General features: G+C 37.4%; 1 protein-coding gene across 6 annotated transcripts in view; it reads left to right on the top strand.

Annotated features, from left to right (window-relative positions):
* Cdkl3 (cyclin dependent kinase like 3) overlaps positions 1–21299 on the top strand; it is a 94740-nt gene that overhangs the window by 59463 nt on the left and 13978 nt on the right. For 4 of the 6 annotated variants that reach the window (XR_012442521.1, XM_074057300.1, XM_074057299.1 and 1 more), the window contains exons 5-7: positions 10753–10865; positions 12327–12466; positions 19934–20022. Coding sequence is in view for 5 of the 6 variants with exons in the window: in XM_074057300.1 (XP_073913401.1) it covers positions 10753–10865; positions 12327–12466; positions 19934–20022 (342 nt within the window). In the remaining variant the exon portion in view is untranslated. Of the gene's footprint in view, positions 1–8847; positions 9350–10752; positions 10866–12326; positions 12467–19933; positions 20023–21299 lie in introns of those variants that run through there. The other 2 variants (XM_074057302.1, XM_074057301.1) reach the window with 2 other exon arrangements.

Raw genomic sequence — 21299 nt, 5'->3', positions numbered from 1 at the left:
AGAGATCTGATTGTCTGTTTGCCAAGGACATGGCTGGAGGGGTCCGAGACTTAGCTGCCTTTGGAGCTGCCTTTGGCAGGTCAGGAAGTTTTGTCTCCAGCCTTTGGGTGACAGTGGGGAGTACCCCAGCCAGAACACCTTTTGTGGCTTGAAGACAAACTTTCCTTTCCACTGGCTGTTTTCGGACCTCCCCTTAAGCTGGTCAGATCTTGAAAGAGAGAGTTAGTGTTTAAGGAAAGGAAAAAAGAAAAAGCCTCAGTGCACTGAAGTTCTGCCCACGTAGCATTGGCAGTGCAGTATAAATCCCCGCCTGGCGTCTGAGTTTCCTCAGATTGCCTGCCGTACAGCTGTAGTGGGCTTGGACCTTTTCTTCAATTTCCCAAGGAAGAAACCCTCCTTAACAAGACAGAGAGAGAGAGGGAGAAAAGGTCTACCTGAGAGTTCCACTGTAGCTAGGCCATGGTGGAGGAGGCTCTCTCCTGGAAAACAGACTCCACCGGAGTGCCAGACGCTCACAGTCACATTCCTAGGCAGTCTTTCCCAGTTTGGCACAACCTATACCGACCTCAGGTGACGGCTGGTCCCTTCGTGCATCGCCAAATATGATGCATGGATGACACACGCAGGAATTTCAGGTGCTCAGGGTTCTTGAGCCTGCTCTGAGAATGAAAGCACAGACAGACTCTAACAGAAAGATTTTATTTGTAGAGAATTTAGTTGGAGAAAAGAGAAGAGAAAGACTGGTTTCCAGGGGGACCTGGAAACCAGTGATCCCGTGGGCCAGGGTGGGGAGTGGGGTTTTATAGCCTAATTTTGCATTGCCTGAGGGTAGAGATGCCTTTCAGATGCAAACAGGCATTTCCTAAGGAGGAGAAGTGTCTCCTTGACCACTTATCACCTTTTGGGTCCTCTTGCAGTCCATCCTTCAATCCTTCAAAAGGAAAGTGAAGAAGTGGAAAAGAGACATACTGAGAAAGAATCTGTGACCTTCATAAGCAGCAGGTCTTTATTAGAGAGGGGAGATCTGAGAAGGATCCTCGGCCATCAGAGTAACACTCTGAGAGGGGCAAGAGCATGCCTTTCTTACAGGCTGGGGATTTTAAACATCCTGTGGTGGGAAAAGGGAGGTTGGAGGGAGATAAGTGGTAGGTAAGATGGTTGGGAAGGAGGATGGGGGGAAGGTGCTGGACATTAGCAGGAAGGTTATTGGGGTTGGGCAAGTATGCATGTTGTCATGACATTCCAGTAATTCCAGTATTTGTACTGTTTCAGTGTTTCTCAACATTCCAGCAGATATTACTGCCCATATAAGCTAGTCATGGAGTTTAAGGCACCTCATACCGTCTTTCTTATCTCTGGCAGTCAGGCTACAAGCTTTTTCCATTAAGACCATTAAGGGGAGGTTTGGGGCTCTCAAAGAACTTCACAGGGTCCCCATCTTGGATCTTTATGGAAGTTTTCCATATCCAAATGTCTGTGGAATTGGCTCAGATACCCTTCCTCCTGTTTGACTTTCATCCAGGGATTGTCTTTGCCCCTGAGAGTTTTGGGGTAAAGAGTTGGATTCAGAATACAGAACGCTAACAAATGTCTAGAACAAACTAAGATGGGATAGGCACCTTTAGCAGAGTTACTTACTTGGACTAGAAGAGGTGCCTGGCATCGGAAGAGGTGGAGAAATCACAGTGAAAACAAGCTAAGAGAGGAAGAAAGGTATTAGGCTGCAAGTGCAGCCTTTGAGTCCTGGTTTGGCTGCCCTGCTTCCAAGGTCTGGAGGGAGGTAGCTGCTTCTCTGTTCATCAAAGCTGCCAGTTAGTCTTTAGGATCCTCTGTGAGTAGCAGGGACTCACAAAGAGAGCAGTCTCTCTGTAACCAGGTGTTTTTAAAAAGATGGAGCCTGTCTGTGGAAGGGGAAAAACCTGAGCAGTTTTTGGTCACCAATAATGGGTAAATGGGGAGGGGTTGGGGGTCCCTGGGCTAGGGTTTGGGCTATCTCTGGGCTAGAGTATGAACAATCTGCATGTATTTGCAGTTGAAAAGAAGGTTCAAAGAGAGAGAGAGAAAAAAATGTTCAATCTGAAATACATGTTAAGTCATACATGTTTAAGAGTCTCTATCTTTTCTATATCCTGTCCTGCCTCACCTTCACTTTTGATGGTAGGTGGTAGATTAACTTTGGTTTTGCATTTTTTCCATCAGACCAGTTTTTTTTCCTGTAAAATACTTGTTAGATGGTACAGATGTTTTCTATACTAACTAAACTAGGACTTGCTCATGTTTCAAAGGGGTGCCCTTTGAGATTACTGCTGCAATGATCATCAACTAGACATTCTGTCTTCCATTGCTCTTTGTAAGGCCTGCCTAGAGAAGTTTTTGCATTTTTATGGATAATAGGTTACCTTACTAAATTGTAATGGGAAAGTTCAAGTCAAGCTGGGGAAAAGAAAATGGTTTCCTGGGCGCTGGTAGCTCATGCCTGTAACCCTAGCTACTCAGGAGGCAAAGATCATAGTTCAAAGCCAGCCTGGGTAAATAGTTTGCAAGACCATGTCTTGAAAACCCATCACATAAAAGGGCTGGTGAAGTGACTTACGGTGTAGGCCCTGAGTTAAAACCCCAGCACTGAAAAAAAAAAAAGAAAGTTGGTTTGTATAGGACTTTTGTTAGTGGAGTGGTAAGTAGGGCTGTCATTCTATGGGAAAGCAGTTAAAAATAATTTTTTTCTTTTATTCATATGTGCATACAAAGTTTGGGTTATTTCTCCCCCCTTCCCCTCAAAAATAATTTATTTACTTAAAACTATGAGGGCTTTACTGTTACTGATCAAATTTTGGTAGCTTTCACTTATCTCTTAAAATTTGTGACTTAAGAAAGCTTATAAATTCCTATTTTGTAATCCAGTGGTGATTATAATGTAGTCTTGAATGATCATATACATTATAATGAACTGCTTTATTCCTTAAATCATACACACACAGAAACACACCTCCTTCCTTTTTTTTTTTTTTCCTGAACTTGGGATTCTCCTGTCTTAGTGTTTTAAGTGCTGGTACCACTGCACCTAGCCCCATCACATTCAAAATTTTGCTGTTTTTTCCTTTCCTTTAAAACATTTCTTTTCTTTCACTTTTTTTTTTTTTGGTGGTATCAGAAGTTGAACCCAGGACCTTTCGTATGCTAAACACATGATTTACCACTGAGCTATACTCCCAGCCCCTTCTTCCTTCCTTCCTTCATTCCTTTCTCCCTCCCTCCCTCCCTCCCTTTCTCCTTCCCTCTTTCTTTCTCTCTGCCTTCCTCCATCTGTCCCTCCTTCTCTCTCTCTCCCTTTCTCCTCCTCCCCTACCCCTCCCCCTGTCCTTCCTTTCCTTCCTCTCTCCCTCCCTCTTTCTCTCCCTCTCCCTTCCTTCTCTGTTTCCCACTCTCCCCCTCCCCCACTTCCCCCTTTCTCCTTCCTTCCCTTCCTCCCTCCTTTCCTTCCTTCCTTCTTTCCTTCTTACTTCTTTTTTAAAAGAAGATGTGGCAAATTCTATTTAGGAAACATTTTGCACAGTTCACTTTTCTCTAGTCTGTTCTGTTATGGTTCCATGATACCAGAATCACCTGGATCAGTGGTAGCCAGTGTGTGTATTCTGTAGTATTTTCAGCATGCTGTGCCCAATTAAATATTATTGTCACTGTAGTGATGGATACCAGTTTTGACCAACAAGGTATAGCACTATTTTGGATATCCTCCATGCTGGGCACTTGTTGGTGAGGATGACTGTTACAAAGTCTCATGCGTTAAGGCTTGGTCTCCAGCCTGTGAAGCTATTAGGAGGTCGTGGAACCTTTAGGAGGTGGGGCCTAGTGAGTGGAAATTAGGTCAGTGCAGTGTACCCTTGAAGGGAATAATAGGACCTCTGCCCCCTCTCTTCCCCTTTCTTTGTTTCCTGGCCCGTGTGAGGTAAACGGATATCCTCTACCAAGTATTCACGTTGCTATGATGTACTGTATCCTCACAGACCAAAAGCAACTGCACCAAGTAATTAACCATGGACTGAAACCTCAGAGACTGTGAGCCAAAATATGTCTTTCCTCATTTTAAGTTGTTTATCTGAGGTATTAAGTCACAGTAGTGGAAACCTGATGAACACAATGACCAGTTTAGCTTTGTCTTGTCTGATCAGCTTCACAAGCTGTTTGTGTCCTAAGGTGTACTTTCCACTTTTCAAAATAAGTTGGAGCCTAAGTTGGTGAAGTCCAGTAACTTTTTCTACAAAGCAAACATTTAATATTGACTCTAAAGCTTCCTTTGTAGCCACCTCAAAACTGGATCTAGCTTTCTGGAGCTAACCCCATTGATAAAATCCCTCAAGTTTGTGGGGATCAATTAAATCAGGTCTTTTCTGTCAAAGAGCTAGCTTAGTGAGTAGAGCATGAAACCTTTTTTTTTTTTTTTTTTTGTGGTACTGGGATTTGAACTTGGGGCCTACACTTTGAGCCACTCCACCTGTCCTTTTTTGTGAAGGGTTTTTCAAGATAGGATCTTGCAAACTATTTGCCTGAACTGGCTTCGAACTAGTATGAGACGCTTAATCTCAGGGTTCTGGGTTTGACCCCCTCCTCTTCCCACCCTCCAGTATCACACTGGAGGACATGCCTGGAATATGTCTGTCATTGTGTGGATATTAACTAATTTCCCCAGTTGTCTGTGTTCTAGGTGGCATGACACCAGGCTGTGAAGTTTCTGGCTTTAAACAGAATTGTTTGTCACTGGATGTTCTAAAATTCAGACTGCTAATCATTGTCCAAAAAAATCTCTGCTTCAATGTCCCATTGGCCCATGAGTTAATTATTTACTTGGTGCTGCCATTTCAGGTCAAACTGCCATTTCAGGCTTCAGTTTCCTCAGAATCCTAGAATTCCTGCCTTATGGGTCACCTCTTTGTCTTTGAGTACACCAAGCAAATTGAGTTTTTGTCTATGCTCTCCAGTTATGTCTGCTCCTCTCCTATGCCCTCTCCTAAACCTCAACCTTAGCCAATTGTGAAGTTTGTGAATCCAAACCCTTCTATAGGTAAGGGGCAGACTTGGCACGAGAGATAAAAAGTGAGCCGACTTCAGTGTATGTGCTGGCTGTCTGGCTTAGGTCAAAGGCACACACATACCCTTCTGCAGAAGTAAATTTTGCCTTGTCCATCAACTTTTGATCATGTGTCTGATTTGTAAATGTGACAACTCTGTGATATTTCTAACAAAGTTGAAAGTCCTAAGTCATTGAGAGGGCCTTTCAGATTCCTCTTGAGACCTTCAAATACCAGTGCCCCAGTCTCTTTCTCCTCTTTTAAACTAATTGGTTTTTAATTTTTAGAGCAGTTTTAGGTTTACAGAAAAGTTGAACAGAAAGTACAGAGTTCTTATATACCCTTATAGCCCATTGTTATAACATTTCTCTGTTATTCACACCTTACATTACTATGGTATGTGTTTTACAATGATGGATCAAAATTAACAGATTATTATTAACTGAATTACGCAGTTTACATTGGGCTCATTTTTTGTGTTGTAGTTCCTTGGATTTGATAAATGGATAACGTCATATATCCATTACTTCAGTATCACACAGAATAATTTTATGGCTCTCAAAAATCTTCTCTGCTTTACTTTTTTATTGCTCTCCTTTAAGTGGAAACCATTGGTCTTTTTACTGTCACTGTAGTTTAGTTTTTTCCAGTACATCATATAGTTGGAGTCTTATAGTATGTAGCTTTTTTCAAACTGGCCTCTTTGAGATAGCAATATGTATTTAAGGTTCTGTTACCAGAGGACAGATGAGGGGGCTCCCACAGCTTCCTAGTTTCCACACAAAATCTCAGGTACTTGAGATCCACAAACATTAAAAAGCATTTCAAAGTGTCTCACAACAAGGAGTCTCACAAGGTGAAAGTTTTAGCAAGGATTTATTTCATTATAACAGGATAAAGTATAGATGGGGGTAGGGGCAGGTGGAGGGGAGAGAAAAAGAGAAACATTTCTTGTTCTCTACACAGGAAATGGGAACACAGACTCAAAATGGTGGTCCCCAATGCTTAGTTTTATAGTGAAAACCTAGGGGAATATATGTGGTCAAAGATAATGGGTCCAGGTGGCTGAAATGGCTGACAGGGAGGGGTCACCCTCCACATCACACCCTAAATCAGAGACAATATGATTTTAGAACTTCTCTTTCCTAGACATGATTATTCTCCACTCAGCCAAGGATCCTTGCAGCTTCTTAACTTCTCAAAGAGGAAAGCAGAAGCAGGTAGCTCCTTTTTGTCTCCCTGTTTTTGTAACTTAGCATCTAAAAAGAGATGGGAGAGGGCCAGGTGTTCCGGCTCTCCTTGTTTCAATGTCAGAGTCTGGCCCTTTAAATACTGATTAAAATATAATTTCCCTGTTTTGTCATCTATCTAGCCTTCTCAGATCCCCCCTAAATGACTTTGGTCCCTTTTCATCCTCAAAGGGGTGTGGAGGGGGTGATAGTCCAATCTTCTATAGCTGCTTCCAGCTGAGTTTGGTCACTGGCCATCCCTCCCTCCTTCCCTCCCTCCCTCCCTCCCGCCCTCACTGTTTCTCTCTCTCTTTCTTTCTGTTAAATAGCATTTCATTGCCTGGATGTACACAGATTATCCATTTTGTGGGGGGGGGTGGCGGGTACTGGGGCTTGAAATCATGGCCTATACCCTGAGCTACTCCACCAGCCCTTTTTTGTGATGAGATTTTTTCCAAATAGGTTCTAGCAAGCTATTAGCCCGGGCTTGCTTTGAACCTCAATCCTCCTAATCTCTGCCTCCTGAATAGCTAGGATTACAGGTGTGAGCCATTGGCCCCCTGCTATCCATTTATGTTTGATTGTTTCCATATTTGACAGTTACGAAGCAAGCCACTTAAAAACAAAGGAAATTTCTGTTTACACAGAAATTTCAATTCCTTGGGGTAAATACAGTTACTAGATTATATGTTAAGACTATTCAGCTTTGCGAGATGTCAGTCTGTCCTCCAAAGTGGTTTTATAATTTTGCATTCCTACCAGTCATGAGACTGGTAGAATTTGTGTTATTCTGTATTCTCACTAGCAATTGGTGTTGTCAGAGTTCAAGATTGTAGCCATTCTAATGGGTATGTAGTGGTATCTCATTAATGTTGTGATTTTCAACTCTTATTATATATGTTGAGTATTTTATTGTTATTGTTATTATTTTATCTAGTTTTTGTAGTAAAAGTAATAGTAAAACTTACTAGGAAAGGAATTTAGTAAAACAGGATAGAAGTGAGGAGAAATGAGAAGAAAGGATGAAACATTTCCTGCTCCTCACATAGGAAATAGGAGACTCAAAATGGCCATCCTTATTTCTAGTCTTATACTCTCTAGGATTAATGTGATCATTAAGACAGTGGATCTGGGTGGCTAAGTAATGTGTGCTAAAACAGGGAGGTATCATTCAGGCCTATTCCAATCACAGGGACAATATGTTTACTTTAGGACTTCCCTTTACTACCCCTGCCTTTCATTCTTTCTGCTCCTCTACCCATACAAGGATCCTTGTAGCTTGTTAACATCTCAAAGAGGAAAGCAGGTGCAGAGGTCTTAGGTCTTCTTGTTTTGTAACCTAGCATCTAAAAGGAGATGGAAGAGGGTGCTTAGCTGCTTTGCCTTTTCAGTTATTACTTTCTAATTTTGATGTCTGAGTCTGGCCGTTTTAATATTTATTAAAAATATAATTTCCCTATCTCCTCATCTGTCTATCTTGTTTTACCCATCACTCATGGCTAACTGCTACCTATCATTCCCTCTTTAGGATTAGAGGGAATGAGACGTCATAGTTAGTCCTTGGCTACTTCCTGCTGGTATGGGGCCTACATCAGGAATTTCTTGTCCTTGCTGTCTGTGGATAGAGACATTCGGGATCCCAGGTCATGGATGGTCCAGGGAGGCCTTGTAGAAGGAGGCCTTTGGAGATCATAATCAGCAGTAATTGTGTTTAGGGAGGAGGAGCTATGCTCAAAGTTTAGTGGAGTTAGCCTTTCAGTTGCATTATTTGTAGTTTTTTAGCCTGGAGTCAAGAAGAAACAAACCTGGTTAAAATATTGGCATAAGACTTTAATAATGAGCTTCTGAGTTTATCCTCAAGCTATAGAAATATCAGCTGATAGGAAAGCAAGGGTGTAATGGGCATCAGGTAATCAGGGTCTCACGATGTACCCTAGCTGGGCCTCAGGTTCCCAAATACTGGTATTACAGATGTATATCACAGCAAGCTTTGAGCATCTTTTAATATGCTTATTTACCACCTGTATGTCTTCTTTGGTGAGGTGTGTGTTCATCTTTTACTTATCTTAAAATGGGGTTATTTTCTTATTATTGAGTTTCAAGACTTTCTAGTTTTGTTTTGGATACAACTCCTTTTTCAGATAGGCATTTTATAAATATTTTCTCCCAGTCTGTGGCTTGTTTTTTCATTCTCTTAACAGTGTCTTTCACAGCACAGAAGTTTTTCATTTTAAAACTTTGAACTTCTCTTACCAATATATATTTTTTGAGACAGGTTTTCTCTATATAATCCAGGCTAGCCTCTGCCTCCTAAGTGCTGAGATTATAGGAGTGAAACACAATACCTGGCTTAAATGTTAGGTTTTCTGTTGTTGTATTTGTTTTTGCAGGGCTGGGATGGAGCCTTGGGCCTTGTGCATGCTACATCCCTAGCCCTTTCAATTTTTTACTATTGTGAATTATACTTTTAGTGTTATATCTAAAAACTCATCACTAAATCAAAGGTCATCTAGATTTTTTCCTATGTGATATATTTATGAAAGTATAAGATCTATGTCTATCATTTGAGTGTGTGTGCTCATTAGTTTTAGCACTCATTAATGAAAAGACTTATCCTTTCTCTGTTTATTGCCTTTGCTCTTTTGTCAAAGACCAGTTGAGGAGTCAGGTGTGTTGGTTAGTGGTAGAGTGTGTGCCTAGCTTCTGTAAGGCCCTGCTAGATTTTATTCCCAGCACCACAAAACAAAGAAATGAATGCTAGAACCAAACGAAATCATACCAAACAAACCCCAGTTCATTATATCTTTCTTTGAGTCTTTTTCTGGTCTCTGTATTGTATTACCTTGATCTACTTGTCTGTTTTTTCGCCACTACCATGTTGTCTTGCTTATTGTAGCTTTATAGTACATCTTGAAGTCAGGTATATCAGTCTTGACTTTGTTCTTCTTCTTCAGTGTTGTATTAGCTGTTCTGGGTCTGTTGCCTTTCTATATGAACTTTCCATAAACTTGCAATCAATTTGCTAATATCCACAAAATAATTTTTAATTGACAGGTAAGATTATATTTATCATGTACAATATGTTTTCATGTATGCATACATTGTAGAATGACTAAATCTAGCCAATTAACATATACATTACCTTCCATAATTATCATTGTTGAATTTATTGAGATTGTATTGAATCTTTACATAAAGTTTGGAAGAATTACATTCTTGGTAATTACATTCTTCCAGTTCATGAACATGGACTATCTCTTCACTTATTTGATCTTTGATTTTTTTTTTCTTGAATGTTACTTCAGTATATATAGATAGATCTACCTCATCATTTTTAGCAAACAAATAATATTTCCTTATGTGGTTGTATAGAAACTTACTTAATCATTCTCTGTTATTGGTGAATATTAGGCTGTTTCCAATATTTTTCTACCATAAATAGTACTGTACTGAAATTCTCATGTAATATTTATGCATGTATCTTAAGATAAATTTCTCAGAATAAAGTTAAATAGTCAAAAATGTATACAATTTAAATTTTATACCGTTTGCCAATTTTCTTTCTAAGAAGTCATATAAATTTATACTCCCAGGGTAGTGCCTGGGAGTACTCATTTCCCATACCCTCACTGATGTTCAGGTATCAATTCTTATAGTCCTTAGTATTTGGAAAAGTGGATCTCATAGTGCTTATTTATATTTATCCTAAATTTGATGTTAAGCATGTTTATCTATTTACAAGTACTATTGATACAAACAATCTTTTTAAAAATATGGAAATTTTGAATTATGGCTGATTCACAGGTTAAGACAAATAAGTGGTAAAATATTTGAGATTTTTAATTTTTACTTTTAGAATATAAAACTTTAGTATTCAACTTGAGTAAGGCACTTATGATAAGATCCTTATATTCATATCTGATACAATTTTAGAATTGTTTACTTTTTATCTGATTGCTACATGGCTTCTCATATAACTTAAATACAAGTTATTTAGCTATTAATAAAATGGGATAATATTTATATTATATTCTAAAGTTGGTATATGATGCAGTGTAAAGTGATACCACTTAAACATTCTTTCTTATCCTTTTTATTGAGATATATTTATTGTACAAAATAATGGATTTCATCATGACATTCTCATGCATGTATTCAGTGTACTCTGACCGTATTTACCCTCCATTACCTTGTCTTGTTCCCTTTTTCCCCTACCACTGGCAAACATTTTTATTTCTTTACCTTTTATCTTACCTTTTAAAAAAACCTTTTCCCTTTTTCTTTTAGACTGTTTTATTATATACCCCAGGCTGGCCTTGAACCCATGATCCTCCTGCTTCAGCCTCTTGAGTGCTTAGATTACATATATACACCACCACACCCAGCTAACAATATTTTTAGACTAGCTAGCTTATGTGTATCCTCATGAGAAAGTAATTTATTCTGGTTTGTTTCAGACCTGTGGATATTTGGGCTTTGGGCTGTATGATCATTGAGATGGCCACTGGAAATCCTTATCTTCCCAGCAGTTCTGATTTGGATTTACTCCATAAAATTGTTTTTAAAGTAGGTAGGTAATATTGAAATATTCTGTTACCTGTCTAAAATAAATATTGCCAGATCAATTCTGCTTGATTTTCAAAGTTAGCTTTTCTGCCCAAGAATAGGGAAACATATTATTTTCATAGGTGGTGGCAGATAGATGCTTTAGACTGATAAAGAAGGCAGAAAACTCTGTTTTTACAAATAATATTTTCTTTGTCGATGTGCAAATACAGACTTTATGTTGATGATTGATACTATGAAAAATAATACAATAATATTGTACTTTAATTTTTTAAAAAGTTATAAATTTTGGCTTCTACAAATATTTGCACTTCTAAACAGGAACTTTTAAATAATGGAGTTGAGGAGGATGCTTTTTTAAAGTAATTGGAGATACTCAGGAGATAATAAATCAATTATTTACTCAAAAACCATCCTCCTTAACAAAATAAATTAAAGCCACAAAATCCACAGTAGTTAGCTAGGTAGTTAAATAATTCATTCCAGTATATATTTAATGAAAAATTAAATAAAATGTTTTAAAATATGTTTGATGAGAGTTTAATTATTTGATGATCTATTTTAATTACCCAACATTTTTAGATTAGCCTTGCTTTTTTTTTTTAATTTATTATTATTTTTTTTTTAGGTTAGCCTTGCACATAGTATTTTTTTCTTCTTTATTTTTACACATAGTATTTCAATGATTTGGGTTTGTTAAAGTATTTCTAAATGATGAGCTTTGTGTGATGGGAAGCCAGACATGAACATGTCCGGGGTTATAAGTAAGGTCCCGTGAGCAATTATAGTGAAATCTGGGTAAATATCCGTTTAAGATAGTTTGAAGCCTTAAAGCATCACACTTTTTGTGTCTTCCTTAAAGTTCTGGTTATGAAATTAATGTTAGAAGGAATCTGTCATTTTATAGGTAAAGAAACCAAGCTATAAAATGAAGTTTTGCTCAAAGTCATGGAAGTAGTTATAGGCAGTCTGGAGCTAGAGTGCAGTTCTCTCCATTCCTATTTCTACTTTCCATGCTACGACTATTCTCTAGTCCTGTTTCTTCTATGCAATATTTTGATTTTAAATAAGTTAAATATTTTCGCTGTTTTGAGGAAGATTTCAGTCTGTTTTGCTGATGAACACTTGATTGTCAAACCTTAGATACCAGTAAAGAAATGTATAAAAATATATTTGAATGTGGAAATTACATATTATGACTTATAGTTTGGGAAAGAAGATGATCCTGGTGGTTTTACATCTTTGTCAATGTGTTATCAACACATTGATAACACATTGGGGAAGGCTTAATTTTTTTTATGAGATATTCAGATAGTTTCTTGTTCAGCTTCAAAAATTTAAACAACATGATTGTTATTCTTCCTTGTTTCAGTTTTTGGTATAATGCAGATTATGTAGACATTTAATTATTTTGGAAGACTATAATTTTTTCTATTTTCTTATAAACATGTTTTTTTCTTTTCAGGGAATTTGACACCTCACTTGCAGAATATCTTTTCCAAGAGTCCCATTTTTACTGGGGTAGTACTTCCTCAAGTTCAACACCCCAAAAGTGCAAGGAAAAAATATCCAAAGCTTAATGGATTGTTGGCAGATATAGTTCATGTATGTTAAGAGATTAAGAATTTATATCTGAGGAATTTGTATAAATTATACAGTTTTAAAATATTACTTTAATGAAATTTCAAAAGTAATTTTTTTTCTTGTGGTATTGGGGTTTGAACTCAGGGCCTACACCTTGAGCCACTCCACCAGCCTTTTTTTTTGTAATAGGGTTTTTACAGATAGGATCTCAAGGAACTACTTGCCTGGGCTGGTTTCAAACCGTGATTTTCCTGATTTCTGCCTTCTGAGGAGCTAGGATTACAGGTGTGAGCCACCTGTGCCCAGCCAAAAGTAATGTTACATGATTAAAAGTTACAAGGCTGAGTGGGCATGGTGGTACATGCCTGTAATCCCAGCTACTTAGGAGGTGGAGATCAGCAGGATAGAAGTTTGAGGCCAGCCTGGGCAAAAAAGTGAGACCTCATCCCAACAAATAAGACAGGTGTGTAGCATTAAATATCTGTAATCCTAGTTATGATAGGTAGGAGGATCATAGTGTGAGGCCAACCCCAGGCAAAAAACTTCAGACCCTGTCTGAAAAATAGCTAAAGCAAGAAAGGACTAGGGGTGTGGCTCAAGTGGTAAAGCATCTGCTTAGCAAGTGCAAGGCCCTGAGTACCAATCGCAGCATTCAGGAGGCTGAGGCAGGAAGAATGCAAGTTCAAGGTCAGCCTGGGCTACAGGTGCTGGAGATGTAGCTCAGTTGTAGAGTGGTTGCCTAGCATGCGCAACACCCTGGGTTTGATCCCCAGTGCTGCAAAAATTTTAGAAAAATTAAATTTGTAGACTGTTAGAAAGCCCCTAAAAATAATGTCTTTTTTTTTTCTTTTGCAGCACTGAGGATTGGTCTCTTGATCTTACGCTTACTAGGCAGGTGCTTTACCATTTGAACCCCTGCCCCCACCAGTCTCCATTATTTTGTTTACCCAATTTTAATGATAATTAGGGATGAATTAGAAAAATTCTAAGGACTTAACCATGTTTATCATCATCTTTTTAACATCCAGTCTAGCCAGGCTAGTGAGCTATTGTTTGTATAGGAGTAAACTGAGCTATCTACAAGACATCCATAGGTAGCTGCAATTTTGAAGTTGCTGAAGACACACCAATACTTAAAGTGGAGAAAACAAAACCATTATGTGGCTTGTTTGTTATTTTATATTTAAATTTTATTTAAACTTGGTGTAAATATACTAATATACTTAGTACAAAATTCAGAGTGTAAGATGGGTTTATTGTGAATAGTAAATCTGTTTTTATTTTATTTCTCTAACCACCAAATTTCCTTTATTATCAGCAATGAAGGTGACTTATTTTAATGGTTCCCTAAATTTCAGAGCAAGTATAATGTAGTGTTTAAAATAAAGGGTTCCAGAATCACATAGACTTCTTTGAAAATCCAGGTTTGCTGAAGAAGTAGAGCACCTGCCAAGCAAGCACAATGCCTAAGTTCAAACCCTAGTACTGCCCCTTTGTACCCCGCACCCCCTCAAATAACACCCAGAACTGGGCTTGTGATTTTGCTTAGTTGGTATGGTGTTTACATACATGCATGAGGCCTAGGGTTTGATCCCTAGCGCTACAATAAGAGAAAGCCTGATCTGTCACTAATAAATTCTATAAACTTGGGCAAGTTACTCAGTCTCTATGCCTCAGTTTACTGGGCTGTAAAATGACAATAACAGTACTCTGGGGCTAGAGGAGATAATGATGAGATAATGAGATAATGTGTATTTAGCAAAGAGCCCAGAATAAGCTGTTAACAAATATTAATATTAATTACTGTTGCTGCTGTTACTTACAAATATATCTTTAGTTTGTAGCATCTAAAAAATATTCTTCTAGGGTTTCACACATGCTAGGCAAGTGCTCTACCACTTGAGCCTAGCCCTTTTGTTTGTTTTTTGTTTTTGAGATCCGGCTCTTTAATTTTACTCAGACTGGCCTTGAATTTGTGAACCTCCTGCCTGTGCTTCCTAAGTAACTGGGATTACAGACATTCCCCACCAGGCCTGGCCTAAAGAATATCCTTGAAACAAAAAATTATTTAATTGATACCTGGAGAGAAGTGGAGTTTATTATTAAGAATTAAATTTGCTTACTATAAGGCTTTCAGGTTAATTTCTCTTTTCTATATTCAAAATTATAGAAAAAGAGAAAATATACAATAAACAAGAGAGTTAAGACTTTTCCAACTCCTACAATCCAGAAAAATTAGTTAACATTTTGATCTTTACTTCTAGAGTCTCCCCAACCAAATATATGCATAGAAATTTATGCTTTTTAAAATGTGTCATCCTTTAAGCGCGCTGCTGTATAAATTTTTCTTTTCATTTATCAGTATGTTGTAAACATACTGTGTCAGTAAATGGAAGTTCATCGCAGTTTTCAGTGGTGATACGGTATTTCATCTGTGAGTATGCCATTAGTTTATTTAACTGACATTGCTTTTTTGGATTTTTAGGTTGATTTCAGTTTCCCCATGACTGGTGGTAAAGCTGTTGCAGTGGGGCTTGGGATGTAAATGAGGGGTAGAGTGTCCTTAACACTGCTGAAAAACAGCTCACAGCATGTTACAATGAGCATTTTCTTTTCTTGACAGTACTGGAGTTTGAACTCATGCCCTTGCATTAGGTAGGCAGGTACTCAACCAGTTGAGCCACTCTGCCAGCCCAACAATGAACATTTTAATCTTTGTCTTGTTGGAATTAATAACCCTCCAGTGCCGAAAACATCAGAGACAGAAAACACGAGGCAGAAAATCTTGACAGGCAATTCCTCTTGATCAACAGGGTGCAATCATGTGCTCATTCCAGCTAAGCAAACAGGCAAGCACAAAATGGCTGACAGTGGCTCCTCCTTAAAATCCCTGCACCTCACCTGGGATTTGTCCAGGTCAAAGGTTCACAATCTTTCCTGATTGGCTAAAAGGCTTGGGGGATGGGTTAGGGCATCGGACAGGAATCTAGAAGAAGAAGCAAGGACCCTTTCAACATGCAAGTCACCTAAGATGGCGACCTGAGGAATTTTTAAGTAATCTAAGAGGGTAACAAATACTTTGATAGAAAAGATCATTTTTCTTACAGTCTTATGCACTTGTTTTATTGTTTCCTTAGAATAAATTGCTATCAGTGAGATTAATGGATCAAAGGTCAAAGGGATTATAATTTCTAGAATTTTCATGAAATTTAACTTTTTCTTTTGTTGTACTGGGGTTTGAACTCAGGGCCCTGTACTTGCTAGGTAAGTGCTCTACCACTTGAACCATGCTCCCAACCCATTTTGCTTTAGTTATTTTCTGAGTAACGTCCTGCATTCACGCCTATGGCCTACCTATGGCTCCCTCATAGCTATGCTGACAGGCACGTGCAGTTTCACTGGGGGCTTGAGAACTTCTTGCCCCATCTAGTCTTAAACCTCAGTCCTCCCAATCTCTGCCTCCTGAGTAGCTGACATTACAACTGAGATTTTTTTCATAAAGATTCCCATTCTCAATCTACCATTGCAAATTGTAAGTTTTTAAAATCTTTGCCAAATTTAATAACCCAGAAATACTATCTTTTTTTTGTTTCTTTGTTTTGATTCTAGGTCTCACTGTGTAGCTCAGGTTGTCCTTGAACATTCTGTGTAGGTTAGGCCAGCCTCAAATTTACAATCCTCCTGCTTCAGTCTCTTGACTATCCTCCTGTGCTACCCCACCCAGCTAGAAATAGTAGCTGTTTAAAATTGTACTTACATAATTACAGAAAGAGGTTGAATATTTTGGATTCATTAGCCATTGCTACTTCTTTTTAAAAGAATCTTTAATTTAGCTGCGTGCAGTGGATCATGTCTATAATCCCAACTACTCTGGAGACAGATAATCAGAAGGATTGTGGGTCAAGGCCAGACTTGGTAAAAAGTTTGAGAGACCCCATCTCAACCAATAAAAGGTAGGTGTGGTGATGTGCACCTGTCATCCCAGCTACTTGGAAAACATAAATAGGAGGAGTGAAGTCCAGGCCAGCCTGGGCATAAGCAATGGGATACTGTTTGAAAATTACCTAAAATAAAATGGCTGGGGGCATAGCGCAAGAGGTAGAGTGCTTGCCTAGCAAACTGAAGGCCCTGAGTTCAAACCTCAGTACTGCCAAGGAAGAATCCTTGATTTATTTTGGTCAGTTAGAATATTTATCATTTTCATATGGAATTATAGAATAATAAGCATATTAATTTTTTGTCATAAATTGCAAATACTTTTTTTACATCTGGAATAACTTAGTGCTTGGAATGCCACATTTATCATAGACAAAATGCTTATACATGCTTTGGTCTGTTTCTGTTCCATTGATTTCTTATTCTGGAATTAGTACCATTTTGATTATTTTTTATAACTCTAAAATACAATTTTAATACCTAATGTCAGACACATATTTTTCCTTGATAGAAATTTTAAAAATAATTTTACTCAGGTATAATTTACAGTAAGCCACACATCTTTAAAATGTATAATTTGAAACTGGGCGCCAGTGGCTCACACCTGTAATCCTAGCTACTCAGGAGGCAGAGATTAGGAGGATCGAAGTTCAAAGCCAGCCCTGGACAATTAGTTTGCGAGACTATCTTGAAAGTACTCAACATGAAAAAGAGCTGGCAGAGAGACTGAAGAGATAGAGGGCCTGCCTAGCAAGTATGAGACCCTGAGTTCAAACCCCTGTATTATCAAAGAAAATGAATAATTCGATGAGGTTTTTGTTGCTTGTTTTGAGACAGCATCTTGGTATATAGTGCAGGCTGCAACTTAATATGTAGTCTAGATGGCCTCAAACTTGAGGTCCTCCTGACTTAGCCTCCTGAGTGCTGGAGTTACAGGTGTGTACCATTATGCCCAGCTAAATTTGATGAGTTTTGATAGATGTATACATACATAAGCCACCACCACAGTCAAGATACTAATATTTCTGTCCAAAATTTCTTTGTGTCCTTATGCTATCCTTTTTCCCCTCCATTCCTATCGCTAGACAGTCACTGATTTGCTTTCTGTCACAATAGATTAGTTTGCATTTTTTTTGTTTCTTTTGGCAAAACTGGGGTTTTCAGGCCTTCACGCTTGCTAGGCAGGCACTCTACCATTTGAGCCATGCCTCCAGCCCTCTTTTGCTCTGGTTATTTTTGAGATAGGGCCTCCTTTTCTGCCTGGATCAGCCTGGACTACAATCCCATTTTTTTTTTTTTTGCAAAAATACATAAAATAAATTTTATTAGAATTCTGTGTCAGTAGAAGTAGAAAGGTTTACAGTCACAATCCTTCTATTTGTGCTTCCCCATGTATCTGGAATGTCAGGTATACACCATCACACCCAGCTATTGGTTGAGATGAGGTTTCACAAATTTACTGCCTGGAGGTTTCATGAATTTACTGCCCAGGTGGCCCCAAACTGCAATCCTTCCTAGCTCAGATTTCCAAGTAGCTAGGATTACAGGTGTGAGCTGCAAGCATCTGGCTAGTTTGCATTTTCTGAAACATTATATAAATGGAATCATACAATATGTACTCTTATGTTCAACTTCTTTCACTTAGCATAATGGTTTAGAGGTTCATTTTGTACTTTTGAGTGTATCAAAATGTGTAATGTATTATGTTCCTTTTTTGACAGAGTTGTATTCTATTGTATGAATATACAATTCTTTTATCCACAATCCTGTTAAAGGATGTTTTGGTTATTTTCCATTTTTGGTTATTACAGACTAAGTTGTCATAAACAAATCTTTGTGTGTACATGTATTTCCATTCTCCTTGGGGTAAATATGCAAGAGTAACATGGTTTGGTCACGAGGCGGGTATATGTTTGATTTTTAAGGAAGCTGCCAATCTGTTTTCCAAAGTGTCACTTTTTACATTTTCCAAAATAGGACATATGTTGAAATTCCTTGAATTGTCTTATTCACAGAAGGATTGCATCTAATTTGTCTCCTTCTAATCAGCTGTGATATGGACAGATCTTTTAGCATTTTTCTTATTTTTATTGATGGATTGCCATTGTGTTTTAAAATAAGCATATATTTTTAATTAGTTGCAGTTTTAAGGATCTAGGTATTCTCACCTCATGAAGTGTTTAAAGGCTCAAATAATTTCATTTTATGAACCTTTTTTGTGGCTAAAAAACCCCCCCACATAACATGCAATCTACCATTACCAAACTTAAGTGTGCAGTACAGTATTTTTAATTATATTCACATTATGCACAGCAGATCTATAGAACCTTTCTGTAAACCAACTTAAACTATGCATTTTGAAATGAACAGAAGCATAATATTAGATAAGATTTCCCTGGATTTTTTTAGATTTATTTTTGCTTCTCTATTATAAGGTCTTAGACAAATTACTTAACCTCTCTGGGCTCAGTCCCCTCATCTGTGCATTGGGGATAATATTAGTATGTATTTTGTAAGGTTGTTGTTGAGATGAAGTGATAGAAAAGGCTAGTGCATGATGTGGTATTTAGCAAGCACCAATCAAGGTTATTTATTATTATGCTTTGCCTCCTTTCAGAGGAAGAATGAAAATTGTAAGGAAGAAGCTTTTTTATTCAAATTCTCTCTTCCATATTTTAGTTAAGGAAATAAGTTCTATATGTAACTACAGTATAGTTATTTAGTTACATAAAGATTCATTATATGCAATTTAATATTCAGAACTTTCCCTTTTTTGTCTACTCAGTTGGAATACTTTTAAGTTAGAAAACAAAAAATAACTTTTAATAATGGATTGTTGAAAGATTTGGGAGCTTGAATAGCTGCAAAATTGCATTATACCATAGAAAGAGCACTGGATTAAGAGTCAGACAATATGGATGAAAACTGTAGTCTGGCAAATCACTAATCATGCTCCCAGTTCTGCAAAATGCAAATGATTGCCTATGAACTTTCTACCACATAGGGCTGATAAAGGGATCAAAATGAGCTAATTAATTTCTGTTAATCCTATGCACCTTTATTTTATATTTTTGTTTTTCACAGTGTTAGGTATTGAACCCAGGGTCTTGCACAAGCAAGCTTCCTCTGAGCTACACCCTCAGCTCCTTAGTATCTGTTAATTACAACAAAAACAGATTGACCTTTGTTTTGGCTAGAATCATAGGACATTTAACCTTTAATAAGGCTCAGAAGCACAGATTTCTCTCCCTCTTTTCTCTCTCTTTTTTTTTTTTTTTTTGTGGTACTGCAGTTTGAACTCCAGGCCTCAAACTTGCTAGGCAGGTGCTTTACCACTTGAACCACTCCACCAGCCCAGAAGCACAGATTTTTTTAGGGAAATAAATGGTCAGAACTTAGCGTCAGGAATTCCTGAGATCAGATTCCATCTTTTCAAAACAAACTTTTAGCTCTGAGTAGTTAATTACTTCATTTATCAAATAAAATATTTACTCTGTTAAGAGTAATATTTATGAAGATAAAAAAAATTATAAAAATATTTTTTCTTCTTAGGCTTGCTTACAAATTGATCCTGCTGAAAGGATATCATCTAGTGATCTTTTGCATCATGAGTATTTTACTAGAGATGGGTTTATTGAAAAGTAAGTATTTCAGCAAATACAGTCTTTTTAGTGTTTTGTAGAAGGAAATTTTACTAGCCTGAGAATTGTGGTGTAGATTGTTATATAACAAAAATCATTCAATTTGACAAAATTTACTGAGTTATTCACTAGATATATGTTGGACTTATAGAGGTCATGGATGAAAATTCTAACACAAATAATTATAGCTAATGTTCATTATATTACAGTGTCCAAGGCAATATTCTAAGTTTCCATTCTACAATTTCAATGTCATCATGGATCAGAAAGAACATTAAATAAATAACGAATACTTTTTTAGTCGTACTCCCATTTGTTCCTCTGATGCATAAAATAGTTTGGTTTTTCCCTCTTCTGATAGCACCCCTAATCTATATATTATAATTAGCACTTCCCAAATGATATTTTTCTTTGCTTATTCTTTGTCATAGTTCCCATGATGTTATCCTACCCACTAAATTGGAAGTTTTCTGAAGACAGGGGCCATACTTTTTCAACCCTTCTGTTTCCCACATTGCCTATGACAATAGCATTCATTGATAGTTTAGAGTCATTAGCCAGATTTCTAAAAAAAAAAAAAACCAAAAAAGAACCATTTTGAATTTGGGTTTTGAAAGAAAGAGTAATAGTTTCTCATTAATAAGAAAATCATTTAATTGGTTTGTGGACATGAAGTGAGAAAAACAGATACCAATTTAAATGTAATGGAGTAAAAGTCCAGTATAGAAAAATCTGGGAACTGCCATTGGAGATAGACTAAATAAAAAAAAAGACAAAGTCCTTTAGAATAACTGGGATTTCAGATATTTCAGGAATTTTGCTATAAAACGAAAAATGAGAAGCTGTATTAATGAAAGTGCTATTGATGATAAAAAGTATTAGAAACCAAATAAAAGTGTTGCTTTATATCAACCCTACATTGGTTAGGCTATTTCTCTTGGGTTTTTAGATGTTAGAATTTTATGTTCATGGGGTAAAAATACTTTGAGTTCAATTTCTGAAATCCTCAGAAAATGTTTGGGTAAGACAATTTTCTTTGATTAAATGCTTCTTTTGTGGACCTTCTACAATGCAAGGGAGTTTTATTTATTGTTGTTTGTTTGTTTGCTTGCTTCTTTGTTTGTTTTGAGACAGGGTCTTTTTATGTAGCTGGCCTGATACTTGTGATCTTCTTGCCTTAGCCTCCAAAAAACCAAAACAAAAAAATTGTACCATCTGTTGCAGAGGTTATAACTATACAGCATTATTTATGCTGTAGCTAAAATGCAAATTAATTG

Source organism: Castor canadensis, chromosome 16, assembly GCF_047511655.1.
Source record: "Castor canadensis chromosome 16, mCasCan1.hap1v2, whole genome shotgun sequence".
Taxonomy (NCBI): domain Eukaryota; kingdom Metazoa; phylum Chordata; class Mammalia; order Rodentia; family Castoridae; genus Castor; species Castor canadensis.
The sequence above is the reverse complement of the archived record's forward strand: the minus strand, read 5'-3'. Positions and strand labels throughout refer to the sequence as shown.